We start from the raw sequence: 23,193 nt of genomic DNA, 5'->3' as shown, positions 1-23,193 counted from the left end.
ACAGAGGGATGGACAAGGGATGGACAAGGGATGGACAAAGGGATGGACAAGAGATGGACAAGGGATGGACAAGAGATGGACAAGGGATGGACAGAGGGATGGACAGAGGGATGGAGAAAGGGATGGGACATCCATGGACAATGGGGGGGACCAAGGGGTGGACAAAGGATGGATAAAGGGATGGACAGAGGGATGGACAAGAGATGGACAAAGGGGTGGACAAAGGGATGGACAAAGGGATGGACAAAGGGATGGACAAGGGATGGACAGAGGGATGGACAAAGGGGTGGACAAGAGATGGACAGAGGGGTGGACAAAGGGATGGACAAAGGGATGGACAAAGGGATGGACAAGGGATGGACAAGGGATGGACAGAGGGATGGACAAAGGGATGGACAAAGGGATGGACAAAGGGATGGACAAGGGATCGACAAGAGATGGACAAAGGGATGGACAAGAGATGGACAAGGGATGGACAAGGGATGGACAGAGGGATGGACAGAGGGATGGACAAAGGGATGGACAAAGGGATGGACAAAGGGATGGACAAGGGATCGACAAGAGATGGACAAAGGGATGGACAAGAGATGGACAAGGGATGGACAAGGGATGGACAGAGGGATGGACAGAGGGATGGAGAAAGGGATGGGACATCCATGGACAATGGAGTGGACCAAGGGGTGGACACCTCCTGGAACTGGGGATGGAGACCCGCAGGACTCGGGTCAAGCCCCACCTTCCCGATGCGCTTCCCCTCCACCGCCAGCGCCTTCATCTTGGAGAAGTAGTGGTAGAAGGACACCACGTAGGTGATGATGGACTTCTCATCGGGGTCCTCCATGTTGACATCTGGTGGGGGGCAGAAGGTCAGGACCGCCCCCCCCCGAACCTCCACCCCAGGACCACCAGGGATGGTCCCACCAACGCCGGGCTGATCCCTCAACCTTGACCCTTCCCAGAAAAAAAAACCTCACTCCCAAAAAAAAAAAAAAAAAAGCGCGCGGAGGTGGAAAACCGGACGGTGGAGATGACCCCACCCCACGTGGCCGGAGAGATGGACAGGTGGACAGGTGGACAGATGGACGGATGGACAGGCCCCGTCCGTACCCTCGGGGTCCAGCAGCTTGCTGAGCCCCAGGTGCTGCTCGGCCGTGTTGAAGGCCTGCTGGAGGTTGTAGGTGGCGTTGGACTTGGTCAGCTTGTGGAAGTCGATGAGATCCGGCCTGGGGTGGGGTGGACATGGTCACCTCGACCCTCCACCCTCAGAGGTCACCCCAACATCCAGGAGGTCCCCCCCGTGTCCACCCCGCCGGCGCTGACCGGTGCCTGTGGATGAGGGCGTTGAAGGCCAGGCCGTCCCTCCAGCTGGTGGTGAAGTTCTGGATGTTGACCTCAGGGTAGCTGTGGAGGACACCGGGGGTCACCAGGGGTCACCAGACCTCCTGGGCGGGGGGTGGTCCATGCCACCACCTCAGGTCCTCACCCCGCCGTCTTCATCTGGCACCAGAGCAGCAGCGCGTCCTTGGCCGAGCGCGTCTCCCGGTTGTCCTCGGTCTTGATCTTGATCACCTGGATCTGGGGGAGGAACGGTCAGGAGACACCTGGGGGTGGAGGAGGAGGGACAAGGTGGGGACATGGACACGGAGAGGACCCTGGTGGCACCTGGAAGCGGAGGATGATGGTCCAGATGAGGCCGAGGGTCAGGCGGTGGTTGCCGTCCACGATGTCGTGGGAGCCGACGTTCTCCAGGTGGACGCGCTGCTCCTTGAGGAACTGCAGGGCCTTGTCGACGTTCTCCAGGGAGTGGATCCGCATCCGGCCCCGCGTCGGCTTGGGCTGGGGGGACACGTGGACCTCTGGCTTGGAGAGGGTCCTGCCACCCCACCCCACCCCACCAGAACCAGTCCCAAACTGGTGATGGTGGGAGCTGGGGATGGTGAGGAGATCCCAGTTCCACCCAAACTGGTGATGGTGGGAGCTGGGGATGGTGAGGAGATCCCAGTTCCGCCCAAACTGGGGGTGCTGCTCATGGTGATGATGATGATGGTGGTGGTGATGATGATGATGGTGGCGGTGGTGATGATGATGGTGGCGGTGGTGATGATGATGATGGTGGCGGTGGTGATGATGATGATGGTGGCGGTGGTGATGATGATGGTGGCGGTGGTGATGATGATGATGGTGGCGGTGGTGATGATGATGATGGTGGTGGTGATGATGATGCTCATGAAGACAACGATGCTGCTCATGGCAATGGCGACAATCACGATGATGATGGTGATGATAGATGATGATGATCTTCATAATGACAGTCATGGAGATGATGACGATGATGATGATGACGATGATGATCCTCATGACGACAGTCATGGAGATGATGATGATGATGATCCTCATGATCATGGTCATGGAGATGATGATGATTATGATCCTCATAATGAGTCATGGAGATGATGATGATGATCCTCATGATCATGGTCATGGAGATGATGATGATCCTCATGATGATGATCATGATGATGATGATGATCCTCATGATGACGGTCATGGACATGATGATGACGATGATCCTCATAATGAGTCATGGAGATGATGATGCCAATGCTGGTGGTGATGATGATAACGACACTCATGATGATGCTCATGGAGATGATGATGAAGATGATGACGATGATGGTAGAGAACGGTGATGATGATGACAGTGAAGATGCCACTCATGCTGTTGATGATGATGATGATGATGACGACAACGATGTTGACAAAATGATGGTTATGACGATGATGATGATGACAAGAGAGAATGACAATGACAATGATGCCGCTCACGGAAATGACGATGATGACGATGACGATGTAACGATGAAGCTGATAGAGAATGATGACGATGATGATGATGATGAAGATAGAGAACGATGATGATGTCACTTATGATGACAATGACAGTAGAGAACGACGACGACAATGATGCTGCTTGTGACAACGATGGTGATGATGATAATGGTAGAGCGTGAGGATGATGACGATGATGACGATGATTACAATGACGATGAAGGTGATGGAGAATGATGATGATGATGATGCACCACTCATGGCAATGACGACAATAGAAGATGACAATGATGATTACGATGATGACAATGATGATGATGATGATGATGACAACAATGACAATGACGATGAGGTGATGGAGAATGATGATGATGATGAAGGTGATGGAGAATAATGATGATGATGATGATGATGATGATGATGCACCACTCATGGCAGTGATGACAGTAGAAGATGGCGATGATGATGATGACGATGATGACAACGATGACAATGACCATGAAGGTGATGGAGAATGATGATGATGATGATGATGATAATGACGATGCACCACTCATGGCAGTGACGACAGTAGAAGATGACGATGATGATGATGACGATGACAGCGATGACAATGATGATGAAGGTGATGGAGAATGATGATGATGATGACGACGACGATGCACCACTCATGGCAACGACGACAGTAGAAGACGACAGCGATGACAGCGATGACGATGAAGACGCCACGTGGGTCTCCTCACCAGGGTCTCCCCCGAGAGCACCTCGAGCAGCCGCGTGAGCACGAAGCCGTCGCGCAGGTCCGAGTAGAGGTCGCCGACGCGGCAGGCGGCGCGCGCCAGGTGGGCGTTCACCCACTTGGTGAAGGTCTTCTTCTGCACCGCGTCCCGCTCGTCTGGAGGGACATCGAGGTCACCCCAAAACCACCCCAAATCCACCCTGAGACCCCAAATCCACCCCAAAACCACCCCAAATCCACCCTGAGACCCCAAATCCACCCCAAATCCACCCCAAATCCATCCTGAGACCCCAAATCCACCCGGAGACCCCCATGGGACTCAGGAGCCTCCAGGTGGGCGTTCAACCACTTGAGGAAGGTCTTCTCCTCCACCATGTCCTGCTCGTCCAGGGGACATCAAGGTCACCCCAAATTCACCCTGAGACCCCAAATCCACCCCAAATCCACCCTGAGACCCCAAATCCACCCCAAATCCACCCTGAGACCCCAAATCCACCCCAAATCCACCCCAAATCCATCCCAAATCCACCCTGAGACCCCAAAACCACCTCAAAACCATCCTGAGACCCCAAATCCACCCCAAATCCACCCGGAGACCCCAAATCCACCCCAAATCCACCCCAAATCCATCCTGAGACCCCAAATCCACCCCAAATCCACCCCAAATTCACCCTGAGACCCCAAAACCACCTCAAAACCATCCTGAGACCCCAAATCCACCCCAAATCCACCCGGAGACCCCAAATCCACCCCAAATCCACCCCAAATCCACCCCAAATCCATCCTGAGACCCCAAATCCACCCCAAATCCACCCCAAAACCACCCCAAGTCCACCTGAAACCCCAAAACCACCCCAAATCCTCCCCAAATCCATCCTGAGACCCCAAATCCACCCCAAATCCACCCGGAGACCCCAAATCCACCCCAAATCCACCCCAAATCCAACCTGAGACCCCAAATCCACCCCAAATCCACCCCAAAACCACCCAGAGACCCCAAATCCACCCCAAATCCACCCTGAGACCCCAAACCCACCCCAAATCCACCCTGAGACCCCAAATCCACCCCAAATCCACCCCAAAACCACCCAGAGACCCCCAAACCACCCCAAATCCACCCCAAATCCATCCTGCGACCCCAAATCCTCCCCAAATCCATCCTGAGACCCCAAATCCACCCCAAATCCACCCCAAATCCATCCTGAGACCCCAAATCCACCCCAAATCCACCCCAAATCCACCCTGAGACCCCAAATCCACCCCAAATCCACCCCAAATCCACCCAAATCCACCCCAAATCCACCCTGAGACCCCAAATCCACCTTGAGACCCCAAATCCACCCTGAGACCCCCATGGGACTCAGGACCCCCCCAATTGGTCCAAGTTTTTTTTGGGGGGAGTCTGAGGGGTTTTGGGGTTTTTGGGGGGTTGAGAAGTTTTTTGGGGTTTTTTGGGTTTTTCAGGGGGGTTGAGAATTTTTTTAGGGGTTTTTTTGAGGTTTTGGGGGTTTTTTGGGGGGTTTGGGGTATTTTTGGGGGTTGAGAATTTTTTGGGGTTTTTTTGGGTTTTTTTGGGGGGTTGAGAATTTTTTTGGGGTTTTTTGCGGTTTTTTTGGGGGAGGGTTGAGAATTTTTTTAGGGTTTTTTTGGGTTTTTTGGGGGGGGTTGAGAATTTTTTTAGGGTTTTTTGGGGTTTTTGGGGCTTTTTTGGGGTATTTTTGGGGGGTTGAGAAGTTTTTTGGGGTTTTTTTTGGGTTTTTCAGGGGGGTTGAGAATTTTTTTAGGGTTTTTTTTGAGGTTTTTGGGGTGTTTTTGGAGGGGTTGAGAATTTTTTTAGGGTTTTTGGGGTGTTTTTGGAGGGGTTGAGAATTTTTTTGGGGTTTTTTTGGGGGGGTTGAGAAGCTTTTTTAGGTTTTTTTGAGGTTTTTTGGGGTTTTTTTTGGGGGGGGTTTTTTGTGGGGGTTGAGAAGTTTTTTGGGGTTTTTTTAGGGTTTTTGGGGTGGTTGAGAACTTTTTTGGTGTTTTTTGGGTGTTTTTTTGGGGTTTTTTTGAGTGCTTGAGAATTTTTTGGTGTTTTTTTGGGGGGGGCGGGTTTGGGTCTTTTTTTTGGGGGCTGAGAAGATTTTTTGGGGGATTTTGGGTTTTTTGGGGGGGATCTTTTAGTGGAATATTTTGATTTTTTTAGAGGTGTTCAAGGCTTTTTGGGGGTTTTTTTCTGGGGGGGATCTGAAAGGTTTTTTTGGGGGAATCTGGGAATTTTTTAGGGGAATATTTTTATTTTTTGGGGGTTTTTTTTTTGGGGGGGCTCTGGGAATTTTTTGGGGAATATTTTGATTTTTTTAAGGGGTCATCCAGCATTTTTTGGGGTTTTTTGGAGGGCAGAATCTGCAAATTTTGGGGGAATATTTTGATTTTTTTAGGGTTTTTTTTGGGGGCAGGTCTGCAAATTTTTGGGGGAATATTTTGATTTTTTTGGGGGGGGTGCACCACTATGTTTTGGGATTTTTTTGGGGGGAGGTCTGCAAATTTTTTGGGGAATATTTTGATTTTTTTGGGGGCGTGCTCCATTATTTTTCGGGGTTTTTTTTAGGGGAATCTGGGTAATTTTTTGGGGAATATTTTGATTTTTTTTAGGGGGTAATCCAGCATTTTTTGGGGTTTTTTTGTGGAGGATCTGGGTAATTTTTTGGGGAATATTTTGATTTTTTTGGGGGGTTGCTCCATTATTTTTGGGGTTTTTTTTGCGGAGGATCTGGGTAATTTTCTGGGGAATATTTTGATTTTTTTGGGGGGGTTGCTCCATTATTTTTTGGGTTTTTTTTGCGGAGGATCTGGGTAATTTTTTGGGGAATATTTTGATTTTTTTTAGGGGGTAATCCAGCATTTTTTGGGGTTTTTTTGTGGAGGATCTGGGTAATTTTTTGGGGAATATTTTGATTTTTTTGGGGGGTTGCTCCATTATTTTTGGGGTTTTTTTTGCGGAGGATCTGGGTAATTTTCTGGGGAATATTTTGATTTTTTTGGGGGGGTTGCTCCATTATTTTTTGGGTTTTTTTTGCGGAGGATCTGGGTGATTTTTTGGGGAATATTTTGATTTTTTTGGGGCGTCATCCAGGGTTTGTTTTTGTTTTTTTGGTTTTTTTTTGGGGGGGGGTCTTCACCCACCTGCCAAGGCCTTGATCCGGGAGCACTCGAAGATTTTGGGGTCCCCCCAGGCTCGGGGCTCCGGGGGGGGGTCCCAGGGGCCGTTGTTGTTGTTGGGGGGAGGGGCGGCCTCCACGTTGTCCAGCTCGGCCGCCATTGGTGGGGGGGGGGGTCCCCAAAATTGGGGAGGGGTCCTGGAAGAGATTTTTTTGGGGGGGGGTTTTGAGATTTTGGTGGGGGGAGGCAGAGACCCCCCCCCCCCCCGAGTTGGTTTAGGGGGGGCTGAGAGCTGCCAAAAATTAATGTGAGACCCCCACCCCGAGAGCCCCAAAATCCCTCCTGAGACCCCCCCAAAATTCCCTGAAAGTCCAAAATCCCTCCTGAGACCCCCCCCAAAATCCCTCCTGAGACCCCCCCCAAAATTCCCTGAAAGTCCAAAATCCCTCCTGAGACCCCCCCAAAATTCCCTGAGAGTCCAAAATCCCTCCTGAGACCCCCCCCAAATTCCCCGAGAGCCCCAAATCCCTCCTGAGACCCCCCCAAAATCCCTCCTGAGACGCCCCCAAAATTCCCTGAGAGTCCAAAATCCCTCCTGAGACCCCCCCAAAATTCCCCAAGAGCCCAAAATCCCTCCTGAGACCCCCCCAAAATTCCCTGAGAGCCCCAAAATCCCTCCTGAGACCCCCCCAAAATTCCCCAAGAGCCCAAAATCCCTCCTGAGACCCCCCCCAAAATTCCCTGAGAGTCCAAAATCCCTCCTGAGACCCCCCCAAAATTCCCTGAGAGTCCAAAATCCCTCCTGAGACCCCCCCCAAAATCCCTCCTGAGACCCCCCCAAAATTCCCTGAGACCCCTAAATCCCTCCTGAGACCCCCCCAAAAATCCCTGAGAGCCCCAAAATCCCTCCTGAGACCCCCAAAATCCCTCCTGAGACCCCCCAAAATTCCCTGAGAGCCCCCAAATCCCTCCTGAGACCCCCCCAAAATTCCCTGAGAGTCCAAAATCCCTCCTGAGACCCCCAAAATCCCTCCTGAGACCCCCAAAATTCCCCGAGACCCCCAAAATCCCCCCTAAATCCCCTAAAATTCCCGCCAAAATTCCCCCAATCCTCCCAAAATTCCCCCCAATTCCCCTAAAATTCCCCCCAATCCCCCCAAAATTCCCCAAAATCCCCCCAAATCCCCTAAAATTTCCCCAAAATTCCCCCAAATCCCCCAAAATCCTCCCAAAATCCCCTAAAATTTCCCCCAAATCCCCCCAAATCCTCTAAACATCCCTACTAAAATCACCCCAAAATCCCCTAAAATTCCCCCAAAATCCCCCAATCCCCCCAAAATTCCCCCAAAATTCCCCCAAATCCTCTAAAATTCCCCCCAATTCTCCCAAAATTCCCCCAAATCCCCTAAAATTTCCCCCAAACCCCCCCCCCCAATCCTCTAAACATCCCCGTTAAAATCGCCCAAAATCCCCTAAAATTCCCCCAAATCTCCCAAAATTCCCCCCAAAATCCCCTAAAATTCCTTAAAATTCCCCCAAAATCCCCCTCCCCCCCCAGGCCCGGCCCCTCCCGGCCGTGACCTTGAGGGACCCCTCCCCTCCCGCGACCCCCGCCCCAAATCCTCCCCCAAAAAAACCCCAAAATCTCCCCACGGGACCCCCCCCCCCCCCCCAAAAAAAAACCCCTCCCCACCCCGCGCCCCTCCCCCACCCCCATCACCTGCCGGGCCGGGGGAACGCCGGGAATTCTGGGAATTCCGGGAATTCTGGGAATGCGGGGATGGTGGGGGAGGGGTCCCCGGTTTTTTTTTTTTTGGGGGGGGGGGGTGGGGGTGGGGGAGGGGTCGCCGCCGCCGCCGCCGCTCCCGGAGCGCGCGACACCGCCCGCGCCCCTCCCCCCGGAACCGGGACAAGCCCCGCCCCCAGAATTCCCAAAAAAATTCACCTTCCCCCCCCCCAAAATAAATAAAAAAAAAATTCCCCCAAATCGTTCCCGAATCGGGCAGCGTTATCCCGGGAATTCCCGTTAATCCCGGAATTGCCGTTATCCCGGAATTGCCGTTATCCCAAAATTTCTGTTATCCCAAATTTCCTCGTTATCCCAAAATTCCCGTTATCCCAGAATTGCCATTGTCCTGGGATTTCTGTTATCCCAAAATTTCTGTTATCCCAAATTTCCTGTTATCCCAAATTTCCTCATTATCCCAAAATTCCCGTTGTCCCGGAATTGCCATTGTCCTGGAATTTCTGTTATCCCAAATTTCCTCGTTATCCCAAAATTCCCGTTGTCCCGGAATTGCCGTTGTCCTGGAATTTCTGTTATCCCAAATTTCCTCGTTATCCCAAAATTCCCATTTATCCCAAAATTCCTGTCATCCCGGAATTTCTGTTATACTGGAATTTCTCTTATCCTGGAACTCCTGTTATCCCAGGTTTTGTCACTGTTATGCCAAAATTCCCATTATCCTGGAATTTCTGTTATCCCAAATGTCCCATTTATCCCAAAATTCCCGTTATCCTGGAATTGCCGTTATCCTGGAATTCCTGTTATCCCAGTTTGTGTCACTGTTATGCCAATATTCCCATTATCCTGGAATTTCTGTTATCCCAAAATTCCCATTATCCCGGAATTTCTGTTTTGCCAAAATTCCCATTATCCCAGAATTCCTGTTACCCCGACATTCCCAATTTTCCCATTATCCCCGTGATCCCAGAATTCCCATGATCCCCGTTACCTTGGCTTGTGTCCCCACTATCCCAAAATTCCCAATGGCATTCCTGTTACCCCAGAATTCCCATGATTCTGATATTCCCAATTTTCCCATTATCCCAGTTTCCCCATTATTCCACTCTCCCAGTTATCCCAGTTATCCCAGTTATCTCAGTTCCCCATTATCCCAGTTTTCCCATTATCCCAGTTTCCCCATTATCCCAGTTCCCCATTATCCCAGTTCCCCATTATCCCAGTTTCCCCATTATCCCAGTTCCCCATTATCCCAGTCCCCCATTATCCCAATTTCCCAGTTATCCCACTCTCCCAGTTATCCCAGTTCCCCATTATCCCAGTTTTCCCATTATCCCACTCTCCCAGTTATCCCAGTTCCCCCCCATTATCCCAATTGCCCCCCCATTATCCCAGTTCCCCATTATCCCGTGCTCCCCAGTTATCCCAGTTTCCCAGTTATCCCAGTTCCCCATTATCCCAGTTTCCCCATTATCCCAGTTCCCTATTATCCCACTCTCCCAGTTATCCCAGTTCCCCCCCATTATCCCAATTGCCCCCCCATTATCCCAGTTCCCCATTATCCTAGTTTTCCCATTATCCCAGTTCCCCATTATCCCAGTTCCCCATTATCCCAGTTCCCTATTATCCCACTCTCCCAGTTATCCCAGTTCCCCATTATCCCACTCTCCCAGTTACCCCAGTTCCCCATTATCCCAGTTTTCCCATTATCCCAGTTCCCCATTATCCCAGTTTCCTATTATCCCACTCTCCCAGTTATCCCAGTTCCCCATTATCCCACTCTCCCAGTTACCCCAGTTCCCCATTATCCCAGTTTTCCCATTATCCCAGTTCCCCATTATCCCAGTTCCCTATTATCCCACTCTCCCAGTTATCCCAGTTCCCCATTATCCCAGTTCCCTATTATCCCACTCTCCCAATTCCCCATTATTCCAGTTTTCCCATTATCCCAGTTCCCCATTATCCCAGTCCCCCATTATCCCAATTTCCCAGTTATCCCAGTTCCTTATTATCCCACTCTCCCAGTTATCCCAGTTCCCCATTATCCCAGTTCCCCATTATCCCACTCTCCCAGTTACCCCAGTTCCCCATTATCCCAGTTTTCCCATTATCCCAGTTCCCCATTATCCCAGTTCCCCATTATCCCACTCTCCCAGTTATCCCAGTTCCCCCCCATTATCCCAATTGCCCCCCCCATTATCCCAGTTCCCCATTATCCCGTGCTCCCCAGTTATCCCAGTTCCCCCCCATTATCCCAGTTCCCCATTATCCCGTGCTCCCCAGTTATCCCAGTTTCCCACGATGCCTGAGAGACTGGGATCCTATGGACTGGGATAAACGGGACTGGGATTGTATGGAACTGGGATTACATGGAACTGGGATAAACTGGACTGGGATTGTATGGAACTGGGATTACATGGAACTGGGATAAACGGGACTGGGATTGTATGGAACTGGGATCCTATGGACTGGGATAAACTGGACTGGGATCATATGGAACTGGGATAAACTGGACTGGGATTATATGGAACTGGGATTACATGGAACTGGGATAAACTGGACTGGGATAAACTGGACTGGGATTATATGGAACTGGGATTATATGGAACTGGGATAAACGGGACTGGGATTACATGGAACTGGGATCATATGGAACTGGGATTATATGGAACTGGGATTGTATGGAACTGGGATAAACGGGACTGGGATTCTATGGAACTGGGATCATATGGAACTGGGATAAACTGGACTGGGATTATATGGAACTGGGATAAACGGGACTGGGATTCTATGGAACTGGGATCCTATGGACTGGGATAAACTGGACTGGGATTATGTGGAACTGGGATAAAGTGGACTGGGATTGTATGGAACTGGGATAAACTGGACTGGGATTGTATGGAACTGGGATTACATGGAACTGGGATAAAGTGGACTGGGATTGTATGGAACTGGGATTACATGGAACTGGGATAAAGTGGACTGGGATTGTATGGAACTGGGATTCTATGGAACTGGGATCATATGGAACTGGGATTGTATGGAACTGGGATTACATGGAACTGGGATTACATGGAACTGGGATTATATGGAACTGGGATAAACGGGACTGGGATTCTATGGAACTGGGATCTTATGGACTGGGATAAACTGGACTGGGATTATGTGGAACTGGGATTATATGGAACTGGGATCATATGGAACTGGGATTATATGGAACTGGGATCATATGGAACTGGGATAAACGGGACTGGGATTCTATGGAACTGGGATCATATGGAACTGGGATTATATGGAACTGGGATTGTATGGAACTGGGATAAACGGGACTGGGATTGTATGGAACTGGGATCTTATGGACTGGGATAAATTGGACTGGGATAGCTCGGACTGGGATCCTACGGACTGGAATAAACTGGACTGGGATACCCCGGACTGGGATCCTACGGACTGGGATAAATTGGACTGGGATAGCCCGGACTGGGATCCTACGGACTGGGATAAATCGAGGACTGGGATAGCCCGGACTGGGATCCTCCGGACTGGGATAAACTGGACTGGGATAGCCCGGACTGGGATCCTACGGACTGGAATAAACTGGACTGGGATAGCCCGGACTGGGATCCTACGGACTGGGATAAACTGGACTGGGATAGCCCAGACTGGGATCCTACGGACTGGGATAAACTGGACTGGGATAGCCCGGACTGGGATCCTCCGGACTGGGATAAATCGAGGACTGGGACCCTGTGGAATGCGATCCTATGGATTGGGACCATACAAACTGGGATTACCTGGACTGGGATCCTACAGACACGGACCGCACAAATCCCAGTACAAACTGGGAGCGCAGGGGTGAAGAGAGGGAGCAGGGCTGGAAACGGGAGAAGGAGATGGGGAAAGGGAGGAGGAGGAGGAGGAGCGATGGAAGGGGAGGGATGAAGGAGGAGAAGGGAGTGGGGTTAGGGAGGAGGAGGAGGGGGAATGGAAAGGACAATGAGGCGGGGTTAGAGAGGAGGAGGAGGAGAGGGCGTAAAAGAGGAGGGACGGAAGGGCAGGGATGAAGGAGGAGAAGGAGGTGGAGTTAGCAAGGAGGAGGAGGAAGGGGGGAAAGAAAAGGAGCGGCGGGAAGAGGAAGAGGAGGGACAAAGGCGGATGAAGGCCAGCAGAAGGGAGCCCGCGGTGGAGCCCTCCCTGAATCCGCAGCCCCCACGTGTGGGATCATCGCCCCCCATCCCGCAGGTGAGCGGGGAGCGGGAGCTGGGCCCAGATATCCCGGGGGGTGCCTGGGTTGGGTTTTTGTGGGGGGATGTTTGGAGAATGAAGAAGTGCAAAGCTGAGCGGAAAAGGCCCCGTGGGGGGACATTGGGGGGTGCCGGTGGCGGCTGCCGGCAGAGGCAGCCTGGAGGAGCAGAGCCCTGTGTCCCCCAGGAGCCCAAAGTGGGGAGCCCAGAGAGGGGGGAGCGCCGCCATGGGCGGGACCCTCAAGAGCCTGGAGAGGGGCAGGGGGGACTCCTTGGAGCCGCTGCAGCCCAAAGCAGAGAAGAAGGGGAGAAGGGAGCCCGGGAGCCCAAAAAGCCCCGGCAGCCCTAAATGGGGAGAGCCAAGAGGGGGGAGCTTTTGGCATTGCTGGGACTCCCGGCAGCCTGGGGAGGGCGGGCAGCGAGGAGAAGGGGGACCCCCAATCCAAGCGTGACCCCCAGCAGCTGGGACAGGGGGGAAGCCCGAACAGCAAAGGGGAGGGAGCAGGGACGGGGAATTCCTGGGAGGCTTTTTCAGGGCTGAATCTTGGTGTTTGGGAGGCTTTTGTGGAGCCCAGGGGGCCGGGGACTTCTAGAGATGGACTTGGGCAGAGGGACCTTCAAACTCCATGTGCTCATCCCTTGTTTTCCCCACACCAGGATTCCCCATTCCCAGCCCCTGGGAGGCTGCGAGGAAGAGGAAGATCCTCTCCTTGTCCTTCCTCCCGCAGAGCAGGAGCTGAGGATGGAGAGCAGGGAGGACAAATCCCCGCGGCAGAACCTGGTGGAAGAGGCCGTTTTGAGCGGCTCCACAGCGCAGGAACCCAACGGGGAGGAAAAGCCCCGCACAAGGAGGGGCTGCAAACGCAGATCGCGGGGATCTGAGGAGGAAAGACCTGCCCTGGGCCGGGGAGGCGGCCGGAAATCGAGCCAGAGCTCGGAGCTGGTGGTCCATGAGCAGCTCCAGGATGGGGAGAAGCCCCACAAGTGCTCAGAATGTGAGAAGAGCTTCAGCTGGAGCTCCGAGCTGATCAGGCACCAGAGGACCCACACCGGGGAGAGGCCCTACGAGTGTGGGGAGTGTGGGAAGAGCTTCATGCAGAGATATACCCTGATCGAGCACCACAGGACCCACACCGGGGAGAGGCCCTATGAGTGTGGGGAGTGTGGGAAGAGCTTCAGCCAGAGCTCCCACCTGATCAGGCACCAGAGGACCCACACTGGGGAGAGGCCCTACGAGTGTTCCAAGTGTGGGAAGAGGTTTCAGACCAGCTCCCGTCTCCTCACGCACTATCGGAGTCACACAGAGGAGAGGCCCTTCTGCTGCCCCGACTGCGGGAAGGGATTCAGGCAGAAGTCCCACCTCATCACCCACCGGCGCATCCACACCGGGGAGAGGCCCTACGAGTGTCCCCAGTGTGGGAAAAGCTTCAATTGCCACTCCACCCTGATCACCCACAAGAGGATCCACACTGGGGAGAGGCCCCACGAGTGTGCGGAGTGTGGGAAGAGCTTCACCGAGAGATGCCAACTGATCATGCACCAGAGGACCCACACTGGGGAGAGGCCCTATGAGTGTGGGGAGTGTGGGAAGAGCTTCAGTCGGACCTCCAACCTGATCCAGCACCAGGTGACCCACACTGGGGAGAGGCCCTACGAGTGTTCCAAGTGTGGGAAGAGCTTCAGCCACAGATCCGGCCTGGTCAGGCACCAGAGGACCCACACTGGGGAGAGGCCCTACGAGTGTTCCGAGTGTGGGAAGAGGTTTCAGACCAACTCCAATCTCCTCAAACACTTTCTGGTTCACACGGAGGAGAGGCCCTTCTGCTGCCCCGACTGCGGGAAGGGATTCAGGCACAACTCCAACCTCATCACGCACCGGCGCATCCACACCGGGGAGAGGCCCTACGAGTGTGGGGAGTGTGGGATGAGCTTCTCACAGAGCTCTAACTTGACCCAACACCAACGGAGGCACCGGTAAGGGAAGCCCTGCGAGTGCCCCGTGTGTGAGAAGAGCTAAACTCAATCCCCCACTGGAGGACCCCCTTTGGGTACAGCCCTGGTGACCCACATTCCCTGTGATCGATGTTGGGAACACCTCGACTGCTTTTCATTTTGTGTTGACCTTAATTTTCCTCTCTTCTCCATCTCTCTGCACTCCAAAAGCAATTGGGATCGATCTTTCACCTCAAAGCCACTCACATCCCACTGACAACAACTGAATTTTGACCCATAAAAGCACAATCCCACCTCACATTGCTTGTTCCCACCTCAAACAAACTCAATCCCACACCAAACTCAGTCGAATCCAGAGCCTCCAGAGTGAGATGGGGTTGGGAGGAGGTTGGGAGAAGTGGGATCCCAGTTTGGAGCGGTGGCATGGGGACTGTGTGGGGCTGCGTGGCTGGGATGTATTTGATAGCAAATAAAACTTTCAGACCTACTGATTTCTTGGCCGTTCATTTTCAATCCGTGGCAGTTCTGTTTGCAGAGCGCCGCCTCACAGAGCGTCCCCTCACAGTTCCCGCCCTTGGCCTGGCCCCGCCCCTTTCCCCTCACAGTTCCCGCCCTTGTACTGGCCCCGCCCCTTTCCCCTCATAGTTCCTGGCTTTGGTCTGGCCCCGCCCCTTTCCCCTCACGGTTCCCGCCCTTGGCCTGGCCCCGCCCCTTTCCCCTCACAGTTCCCGCCCTTATTCTGGCCCCGCCCCTTTCCCCTCACAGTTCCCGCCCATTCCTCGCCCCCTTTCCCCTCACGGTTCGGATTTCGGGAACGGGGCAGGAGGAGGAGGGAGGGAGGAAGAGGCGCAGCGGCAGCAGGGAGCAGCCGGAGAAGAGCAGAGAAGGAATCGCGGGGCCCTGGCGCTGCCTGAAGTCGCCACAGCCCCGGGAGCATCGCCCCCCATCCCGCAGGTGCCCGGGGAGGGGGAGCTCGGCCCAAATATGCCGGGGGTGCCGGGTTTGGGGTTTTTTGGGGGGGATGTTTGGAGCTCAAAGGGCTCCAAAGCTGAGCCGGAGATGGCCCTCGGGGGACATCGGGGGTCCCCGGGAGGTGTTTTTGGAGGGTCCCGGGGCTGGCAGTGGCTGCTCCCAGTATGAGCCCGGTCACTCCCAGTATGAGCCTGGTGAGTTCCTCTCACTCCCTGCAGGATTCCAGTCTCTCCCAGTATGATCCCAGCCCATCCCGACCTGTCCCGGCTCCATCCCCGCTCCTGCCGCGGGCTGCGAGGGCTGCGGGAACGGGGCACCGAGGGAGTCGCTGCTCCTGGGGTAAAAGGAGGAGGGGGATTGGAAGAGGAGGGGCATCAGGAAGAGGAAGAGGAGGGACAAAGGCGGATGAAGGCCAGCAGAAGGGAGCCCGCGGTGGAGCCCTCCCTGAATCCGCAGCCCCCACGTGTGGGATCATCGCCCCCATCCCGCAGGTGAGCGGGGAGGGGGAGCTCGGCCCAGATATCCCGGGGGGTGCCTGGGTTGGGTTTTTTTGGGGGGATGTTTGGAGAATGAAGAAGTGCAAAGCTGAGCGGAAAAGGCCCCGTGGGGGGACATTGGGGGTGCCGGTGGCGGCTGCCGGCAGAGGCAGCCTGGAGGAGCAGAGCCCTGTGTCCCCCAGGAGCCCAAAGTGGGGAGCCCAGAGAGGGGGGAGCGCCGCCATGGGCGGGACCCTCAAGAGCCTGGAGAGGGGCAGGGGGGACTCCTTGGAGCCGCTGCAGCCCAAAGCAGAGAAGAAGGGGAGAAGGGAGCCCGGGAGCCCAAAAAGCCCCGGCAGCCCTAAATGGGGAGAGCCAAGAGGGGGGAGCTTTTGGCATTGCTGGGACTCCCGGCAGCCTGGGGAGGGCGGGCAGCGAGGAGAAGGGGGACCCCCAATCCAAGCGTGACCCCCAGCAGCTGGGACAGGGGGGAAGCCCGAACAGCAAAGGGGAGGGAGCAGGGACGGGGAACTCCTGGGAGGCTTTTTCAGGGCTGAATCTTGGTGTTTGGGAGGTTTTTATGGAGCCCAGGGGGCCAGGGACTTCTAGAGATGGACTCGGGCAGAGGGACCTTCAAAGTCAACGTTTTTGTTTTTCCCAAACCAGGATTCCCCATTCCCAGCCCCTGGGAGGCTGCGAGGAAGAGGAAGACCCTCTCCTTGTCCTTCCTCCCCCAGAGCAGGAGCTGAGGATGGAGAGCAGGGAGGACAAATCCCCACGGCAGAACCTCGTGGAAGAGGCCGTTTTGAGCGACTCCACGGCACAGGAACCCAACGGGGAGGAAAAGCCCCGCACAAGGAGGGGCTGCAAACGCAGATCGCGGGGATCTGAGGAGGAAAGACCCACCCTGGGCCAGGGAGGCGGCCGGAGATGGAGCCAGAGCTCGGAGCTGGTGGTCCCTGAGCAGCTCAAGGTTAGGGAGAAGAACCACAAGTGCTCAGAATGTGAGAAGAGCTTCAAGTACCGCTCCCAGCTGATCAGACACCAGAGGACCCACACTGGGGAGCGGCCCTACGAGTGTGGGGAGTGTGGGAAGAGCTTCAGGAGGAGCTCCCACCTGATCAGGCACCAGAGGACCCACACTAAGGAGAGGTCCTACGAGTGTGGGAAGTGTGGGAAGAGCTTCAGTTGCCACTCCACCCTGATCAGCCACAAGAAGACCCACAGAAATGAACGGCCCTACGAGTGTGGGGAGTGTGCGAAGAGATTCAGATGGAGCTCCGAACTGATCATGCACCAGAGGACCCACACTGGGGAGAGGCCCTACGAGTGTTCCAGGTGTGGGAAGAGGTTTCACAGCAGCTCCCATCTCCTCACGCACTATCGGGTTCACACAGAGGAGAGACCCTTCTGCTGCCCCGACTGTGGGAAGGGATTCAGGAGGAACACCCACCTCATCAGCCACCGGCGCATCCACACCAGGGAGAGGCCCCACGAGTGTCCCCAGTGTGGGAAGAGCTTCAATTGCCACTCCACCCTGATCAACCACAAGAGGACCCACACTGGGGAGAGGCCCCACGAGTGTGGGGAGTGTGGGAAGAGCTTCAGATGGAGCTCCCAACTGATCATGCACCAGAGGTCCCACACTGGGGAGAGGCCCTACGAGTGTGGGGAGTGTGGGAAGAGGTTTCACATCAGCTCCCATCTCCTCACGCACTATCGGGTTCACACAGAGGAGAGGCCCTTCTGCTGCCCCGACTGCGGGAAGGGATTCAGGCACAACTCTACCCTCATCAGGCACCGGCGCATCCACACCCGGGAGAGGCCCTATGAGTGTTCCAAGTGTGGGGAAAGCTTCTCACAGAGCTCTAAATTGACCCAACACCAACGGAGGCACCGGTAAGGGAAGCCCTGCGAGTGCCCCGAGTGTGAGAAGAGCTAAACTCCATCCCCCACTGGAGGACCCACATTGGGCACAGCCCTGGTGACCCACATTCCCTGTGATCCATGTTGGGAACACCCCTGGCTGCTTGTCCTGTTGACCTTAACTGTTTTCTCTTCTCAATCTCTCTGCACTCCAGAAACAATTCGGATCGATCTTGCACCTCAAAGCCACTCACATCCCACAGAAAACAACTGAATATTAATCTATACAAACACAATCCCACCTCACATTGCTTGTTCCCACCTCAAACGTACTCAATCCCATGCCAAACTCAGTCGATTCCAGAGCCTCCAGAGTGAGATGGGGTTGGGAGGAGATTGGGAGAAGTGGGATCCCAGTTTGGAGCGGTGGCATGAGGACTGTGTGGGGCTGCGTGGCTGGGATGTATTTGATAGCAAATAAAACTTTCAGACCTACTGATTTCTTGGCCGTTCATTTTCAGACCGTGGCTGTTCTGTTTGCAGAGCGCCGCCTCACAGAGCGTCCCCTCAGAGTTCCCGCCCTTGTGCTGGCCCCGCCCCTTTCCCCTCACGGTTCCCGCCCTTGGCCTGGCCCCGCCCCTTTCCCCTCACGGTTCCCGCCCTTGGCCTGGCCCCGCCCCTTTCCCCTCACAGTTCCCGCCCTTGTTCTGGCCCCGCCCCTTTCCCCTCACAGTTCCCGCCCTTTCCTCGCCCCCTTTCCCCTCACGGTTCGGATTTCGGGAACGGGGCAGGAGGAGGAGGGAGGGAGGAAGAGGCGCAGCGGCAGCAGGGAGCAGCCGGAGAAGAGCAGAGAAGGAATCGCGGGGCCCTGGCGCTGCCTGAAGTCGCCGCAGCCCCGGGAGCATCGCTCCCCATCCCGCAGGTGCCCGGGGAGGGGGAGCTCGGCCCAAATATGCCGGGGGGTGCCGGGTTTGGGGTTTTTTGGGGGGGATGTTTGGAGCTCAAAGGGCTCCAAAGCTGAGCCACAGATGGCCCTCGGGGGGACATCGGGGGTCCCCGGGAGGTGTTTTTGGAGGGTCCCGGGGCTGGCAGTGGCTGCTCCCAGTATGAGCCCGGTCACTCCCAGTATGAGCCTGGTGAGTTCCTCTCACTCCCTGCAGGATTCCAGTCTCTCCCAGTATGATCCCAGCCCATCCCGACCTGTCCCGGCTCCATCCCCGCTCCTGCCGCGGGCTGCGAGGGCTGCGGGAACGGGGCACCGAGGGAGTCGCTGCTCCTGGGGTAAAAGGAGGAGGGGGATTGGAAGAGGAGGGGCATCAGGAAGAGGAAGAGGAGGGACAAAGGCGGATGAAGGCCAGCAGAAGGGAGCCCGCGGTGGAGCCCTCCCTGAATCCGCAGCCCCCACGTGTGGGATCATCGCCCCCCATCCCGCAGGTGAGCGGGGAGCGGGAGCTCGGCCCAGATATCCCGGGGGGTGCCTGGGTTGGGTTTTTGTGGGGGGATGTTTGGAGAATGAAGAAGTGCAAAGCTGAGCGGAAAAGGCCCCGTGGGGGGACATTGGGGGGTGCCGGTGGCGGCTGCCGGCAGAGGCAGCCTGGAGGAGCAGAGCCCTGTGTCCCCCAGGAGCCCAAAGTGGGGAGCCCAGAGAGGGGGGAGCGCCGCCATGGGCGGGACCCTCAAGAGCCTGGAGAGGGGCAGGGGGGACTCCTTGGAGCCGCTGCAGCCCAAAGCAGAGAAGAAGGGGAGAAGGGAGCCCGGGAGCCCAAAAAGCCCCGGCAGCCCTAAATGGGGAGAGCCAAGAGGGGGGAGCTTTTGGGATTGCTGGGACTCCCGGCAGCCTGGGGAGGGCGGGCAGCGAGGGGAAGGGGGACCCCCAATCCAAGCGTGACCCCCAGCAGCTGGGACAGGGGGGAAGCCCGAACAGCAAAGGGGAGGGAGCAGGGACGGGGAACTCCTGGGAGGCTTTTTCAGGGCTGAATCTTGGTGTTTGGGAGGTTTTTATGGAGCCCAGGGGGCCGGGGACTTCTAGAGATGGACTTGGGCAGAGGGACCTTCAAGGTCAACGTGCTCATCCCTTGTTTTCCCCAAACCTGGCTTTCCCATTCCCAGCCCCTGGGAGGCTGCGAGGAAGAGGAAGATCCTCTCCTTGTCCTTCCTCCCTCAGAGCAGGAGCTGAGGATGGAGAGCAGGGAGGACAAATCCCTGCGGCAGAACCTGGTGGAAGAGGCCGTTTTGAGCGGCTCCACGGTGCAGGAACCCAACGGGGAGGAAATGCCCTGGAGATGCCGCACGAGGAGTGGCAGCAAATGCAGATCGCGGGGATCTGAGGAGGAAACACCCACCCTGGGCCGGGGAGGTGGCCGGAAATCGAGCCAGAGCTCGGAGCTGGTGGTCCCTGAGCAGCTCCAGGATGGGGAGAAGCCCCACAAGTGCTCAGAGTGTGAGAAGAGCTTCAGCTGGAGCTCCGAGCTGATCAGGCACCAGAGGATCCACACCGGGGAGAGGCCCTACGAGTGTGGGGAGTGTGGGAAGAGCTTCAGATGGAACTGCGACCTGATCAATCACCAGAGGACCCACACTGGGGAGAGGCCCTACGAGTGTGGGGAGTGTGGGAAGAGCTTCAGCGAGAGATCCAGCCTGATCCAGCACCACAGGACCCACACCGGGGAGAGGCCCTACGACTGTGGGGAGTGCGGCAAGAGCTTCAGGAGGAGCTCCCACCTGATCAGGCACCAGAGGGTCCACACTGGGGAGAAGCCCTACGAGTGTGGGGAGTGTGGGAAGAGCTTCAGGCACCGCGGCAACCTCGTCAAGCACCAGGTGATCCACACTCGGGAGACACCCTACGAGTGTTCTGAGTGCGAGAAACGGTTTAAGACCAGCTCCCGTCTCCTCAAGCACTATCAGAGTCACACGGAGGAGAGGCCCTTCTGCTGCCCCGACTGCGGGAAGGGATTCAGGAACAAGGCAAATCTCCTCAGTCACCAGAGGACCCACACTGGGGAACGGCCCTACGAGTGTGGGGAGTGTGGGAAGAGCTTCAGATGTAGCTCCCACCTGATTGTGCACCAGAGGACCCACACTGGGGTGAGGCCCTACGAGTGTTCCAAGTGTGGGAAGAGGTTTCAGACCAGCTCCCATCTCCTCACGCACTTTCTGGTTCATACGGAGGAGAGGCCCTTCTGCTGCCCCGACTGCGGGAAGGGATTCAGGCAGAACTCGGCCCTCATCACGCACCGGCGCATCCACACCGGGGAGAGGCCGTACAAGTGTCCCAAGTGTGGGAAGAGCTTCTCACAGAGCTCTAACTTGACCCAACACCAACGGAGCCACCGATAAGGGAAGCCCTGCGAGTGCCCCGAGTGTGAGAAGAGCTAAACTCCATCCCCCACTGGAGGACCCCCTTTGGGCACAGCCCTGGTGACCCACATTGCCCGTGATCCACGTTGGGAACACACTTGGCTGCTTCTCATTTTGTGTTGACCTTAATTTTCCTCTCTTCTCCATCTCTCTGCACTCCAAAACCAAGAGGGATTGATCTTTCACAATAAAACCACTCACATCCCACTGACAACAACTGAATTTTGACCCATAAAAGCACAATCCCACCTCACATTGCTTGTTCCCACCTCAAACAAACTCAATCCCACGCCAAACTCAGTCAATTCCAGAGCCTCCAGAGTGAGATGGGGTTGGGAGGAGATTGGGAGAAGTGGGATCCCAGTTTGGAGCGGTGGCATGGGGACTGTGTGGGGCTGCGTGGCTGGGATGTATTTGATAGCAAATAAAACTTTCAGAGTTACTGATTTCTGTCCCGTTCATTTTCAGTCCGTGGCAGTTCTGTTTGCAGAGCGCCGCCTTCTGAGCTGATTGTGTTTGTGTCCTCCTTTCTCCCCTGCCTCTCTTTGCCTGCTGTTTCTCTCACAGTGTCTCCCTTGACTCCGGGACCACCAAAGACCCTCCCTTGATTTCATTCCCCCCTCTGCCTCCAAATACCCTCCCCTGGTTTTTTAATTATTTTATTTCCCAATCATTTTTTTAATTCCAAATCCAGGAGCTGAAGTTACGGAGGCCGGCAGTGAAATGTCTCTGTCGGATTTTGCTCCACTTGGCTTTCGGCCCCTTCTCAAGAGCTTTGCCTTCAAGGGCAGGGACGTCTTTTCCTGGCTGGGAGCTGAAATTCCAGATCTCTGGAATGTGTGCCGGGCCATACGGACTGGGATCAAAAATGGACTGAGATCAACTAGAGATTGGGATTCCGTATGGACTGGGATCAAATAGAGACTGGGATCAGATATGGATTGGGATCAACTAGAGATTGGGATCAAATATGGGCTGGGATCAAATATGGATGGGTATCAAATAGAGATTGGGATCAAATATGGACTGAGATCATATGGACTGGGATCAAATATGGACTGAGATCAGCTAGAGATTGGGATTCTGTATGGACTGGGATCAAATAGAGACTGGGATCGACTAGAGATTGGGATCAGATAGAGACTGGGATCAGATATGGATTGGGATCAACTAGAGATTGGGATCAAATATGGACTGGGATCAACTAGGGTCTGGGATCAAATATGGACTGGGATCATATGGACTGGGATCAAATAGAGACTGGGATCAAATATGGACAGAGGTAAAATATGGACTGGGATCAACTAAAGATTGGGATTAAATATGGACTGGGATAAAATGGGGACTGGGATCAAATAGAGACTGGTATTGGATATGTATTGGGATCAACCAGGGACTGGGATCAACTAGAGACTGGGATCAAATAGGGACTGGGATCAACTAGGGTCCGGGATCAAATATGGACTGGGATCAAATAGAGACTGGGATCAGATATGGATGGGGATCAAATAGAGATTGGGATCAAATATGGACGGAGATAAAATATGGACTGGGATCAACTAAAGATTGGGATTAAATATGGACTGGGATAAAATGGGGACTGGGATCAAATAGAGAATGGTATTGGATATGTATTGGGATCAACCAGGGACTGGGATCAACTAGAGACTGGGATCAAATAGGGACTGGGATAAAATAAGGACTGGGATCAATTATTAACTGGGATCAAGTATGGACTGAGATCAAATAGAGATTGGGATCAGGTACGGACTGGGATAAAATAGGGACTTGGATAAAATAGAGACTGGGATCAGATATGGACTGGGATCTACTATGGATTGGGATGAAGTATGGAGTGGGATCAAATAA

The 23,193-nt window shown here is 54.6% G+C and overlaps 2 protein-coding genes across 4 annotated transcripts in view; one reads left to right on the top strand and one right to left on the bottom strand.

Annotated features, from left to right (window-relative positions):
- Positions 1-6,905, bottom strand: part of LOC128782687 (spectrin beta chain, non-erythrocytic 4-like) — a 37,053-nt gene extending 30,148 nt beyond the window's left edge. The window contains 7 exon segments of the mRNA XM_053933145.1: positions 737-849; positions 1,108-1,223; positions 1,321-1,401; positions 1,484-1,575; positions 1,663-1,836; positions 3,573-3,724; positions 6,734-6,905. Coding sequence (XP_053789120.1) covers positions 737-849; positions 1,108-1,223; positions 1,321-1,401; positions 1,484-1,575; positions 1,663-1,836; positions 3,573-3,724; positions 6,734-6,869 — 864 coding nt within the window. The 5' untranslated portion in view covers positions 6,870-6,905.
- Positions 6,906-12,586: 5,681 nt separating this feature from the next.
- On the top strand, positions 12,587-21,770 carry LOC128782689 (zinc finger protein 883-like). 3 transcript variants are annotated; one of them, XM_053933147.1, is made up of 4 exons: positions 12,587-12,695; positions 13,371-14,625; positions 17,100-17,984; positions 20,363-21,770. In XM_053933147.1, the coding sequence occupies exons 1-4, from the start codon at positions 12,609-12,611 to the stop codon at positions 21,301-21,303; spliced, it is 3,168 nt and encodes a 1,055-aa protein (XP_053789122.1). In that variant the 5' UTR covers positions 12,587-12,608; the 3' UTR covers positions 21,304-21,770. The 3 variants fall into 3 exon arrangements, with proteins under 3 accessions (XP_053789122.1, XP_053789123.1, XP_053789121.1); XM_053933148.1 differs by lacking the exons at positions 12,587-12,695; positions 13,371-14,625 and adding an exon at positions 18,371-18,380 and having other exon boundaries at positions 16,768-17,997; positions 20,386-21,770; XM_053933146.1 differs by lacking the exons at positions 12,587-12,695; positions 13,371-14,625; positions 17,100-17,984 and adding an exon at positions 19,011-19,398 and having other exon boundaries at positions 20,129-21,770.
- The last annotated feature ends 1,423 nt before the right edge of the window (positions 21,771-23,193 follow it).

The sequence above is a fragment of the Vidua chalybeata genome (assembly GCF_026979565.1).
Source record: "Vidua chalybeata isolate OUT-0048 chromosome 35 unlocalized genomic scaffold, bVidCha1 merged haplotype SUPER_35_unloc_3, whole genome shotgun sequence".
Classification (NCBI taxonomy): Eukaryota; Metazoa; Chordata; class Aves; order Passeriformes; family Viduidae; genus Vidua; species Vidua chalybeata.
The sequence above is the reverse complement of the archived record's forward strand: the minus strand, read 5'-3'. Positions and strand labels throughout refer to the sequence as shown.